A 1,247-nucleotide genomic window follows, 5' to 3' on the forward strand; every position below is an offset into this window, starting at 1 on the left:
AAAGTAGTGAGGGCAGGGGTGGTGCGATGTGGGAAGAACTGGGATGATGAAAGAGAGATGAAAGTATGCTGGAAGACAGAGATGTTAAGTCCAGGAAGTGGACAGAGTCCTCCAGTTGGGGCTGGGCGCCCAGGCTATTTCTGGCGCAGGTGCTACCACCCGCCAAGGCCTGTCCAGCGCCTGCATCCCAGCCGCCGTTCCTCCACCTGCTCCAGAGAGAGGGGAGGATGAGCGAGCCGAGCTGGAAGTCCAGCCAGCCCTTGGCCTCCGAACAGAGAAGCTTGCGGGGGGGGGGGGGGGGGGGGGGGACGCTCAAGCAGCCCGGGTCCCCGGATGGCATGGCGCTGGTAGGGGCCGGGGAACCCAGCGAAGTGCCAACACCAAAGACACCTCGTGCCCGCCAAAGGGGAGCAAAACACAAGAGTGCTGCCAAGACCCGGAACACTGCCACGGCTCCGGGGAGGAAACCCAGGAGCAAACCCCCCAAAAAACTGGAGAAGGAGGAAGAAGAGGGGATCTTGCAGGAGTCCCCTCTTGCAGTGACTAGCCGGCCGCCTGCTTCTTCAAAGGAGCAGTTTCCTGCTGGGACTGCACCGCTTGGACTGGGCTCCCCCCGCCCCCGGCCCATGCACCACCGCCGCCCTCCTGCTGCACGGCCCTGAGGCCCAGTGCGGAGCAATTTTCCTTCAGTCTGAGTTTCCAGCCACCCCTGTCACCCACGCGCTTGGCCTCCCAGGCAAAAGCTGACTTCCCACCTCGCCGCACCCTGCTCCTGCCTCGACCGCACACTTAGCGGTGGGGACATAGCTGACTGTGTTTAGGGGTCCCTTCTGCTTCCCCACTCTTCCTTCTGGCTTCGCACAAGGGGCCTTGCGGGGCGGGGGTGGGGGCTCCCCGGCCTTACAAGGGGCCCAAGCCTCATCTCATTCTGAGCTGCCCCGCTCACTCCACAGCGCTGGCAGCTGCAGGTGCAGGTGTGGGGCCAATGGGGAGGGACACTGGCCCCGAGATGCTCCCAACCCACCTGTGCCTCACCGGACCCGGCTCACACCCACTTTTCCCCCTTCCCACCTTGTCTAGTCCTTGCTCTAGGTTGGACAGCCGCCTGGAGGGCACAGGAAGGAAGGCGGGGGGGGGGGGGGGCCCGAGCCCACTACCCTCTCTAAATGGGCTCCAGCCCACCCATCCCACCCTGGAATCTATCGCAGTAATGAATATGCAGTCCAGCGTTTATACAGGCGAGATCC

At 63.6% G+C, this 1,247-nt stretch overlaps 1 protein-coding gene across 1 annotated transcript; it reads left to right on the forward strand.

Annotated features, from left to right (window-relative positions):
- Positions 1-227: 227 nt before the first annotated feature.
- Positions 228-662, forward strand: LOC123797406 (high mobility group protein HMG-I/HMG-Y-like). The gene has a single exon (XM_087865301.1). It carries the CDS (start codon positions 228-230, stop codon positions 660-662), a length of 435 nt encoding a protein of 144 aa, XP_087721427.1.
- Positions 663-1,247: the final 585 nt, after the last annotated feature.

This window comes from Ursus americanus, chromosome 11 (genome assembly GCF_024610735.1).
Source record: "Ursus americanus isolate L20-20 chromosome 11, mUrsAme1.1.p, whole genome shotgun sequence".
NCBI classification, from domain to species: domain Eukaryota; kingdom Metazoa; phylum Chordata; class Mammalia; order Carnivora; family Ursidae; genus Ursus; species Ursus americanus.

Bases quoted from the DNA above. Each gene is read 5' to 3' on its own strand.
- LOC123797406 (XM_087865301.1), top strand. From the start codon at position 228: ATGAGCGAGCCGAGCTGGAAGTCCAGCCAGCCCTTGGCCTCCGAACAG.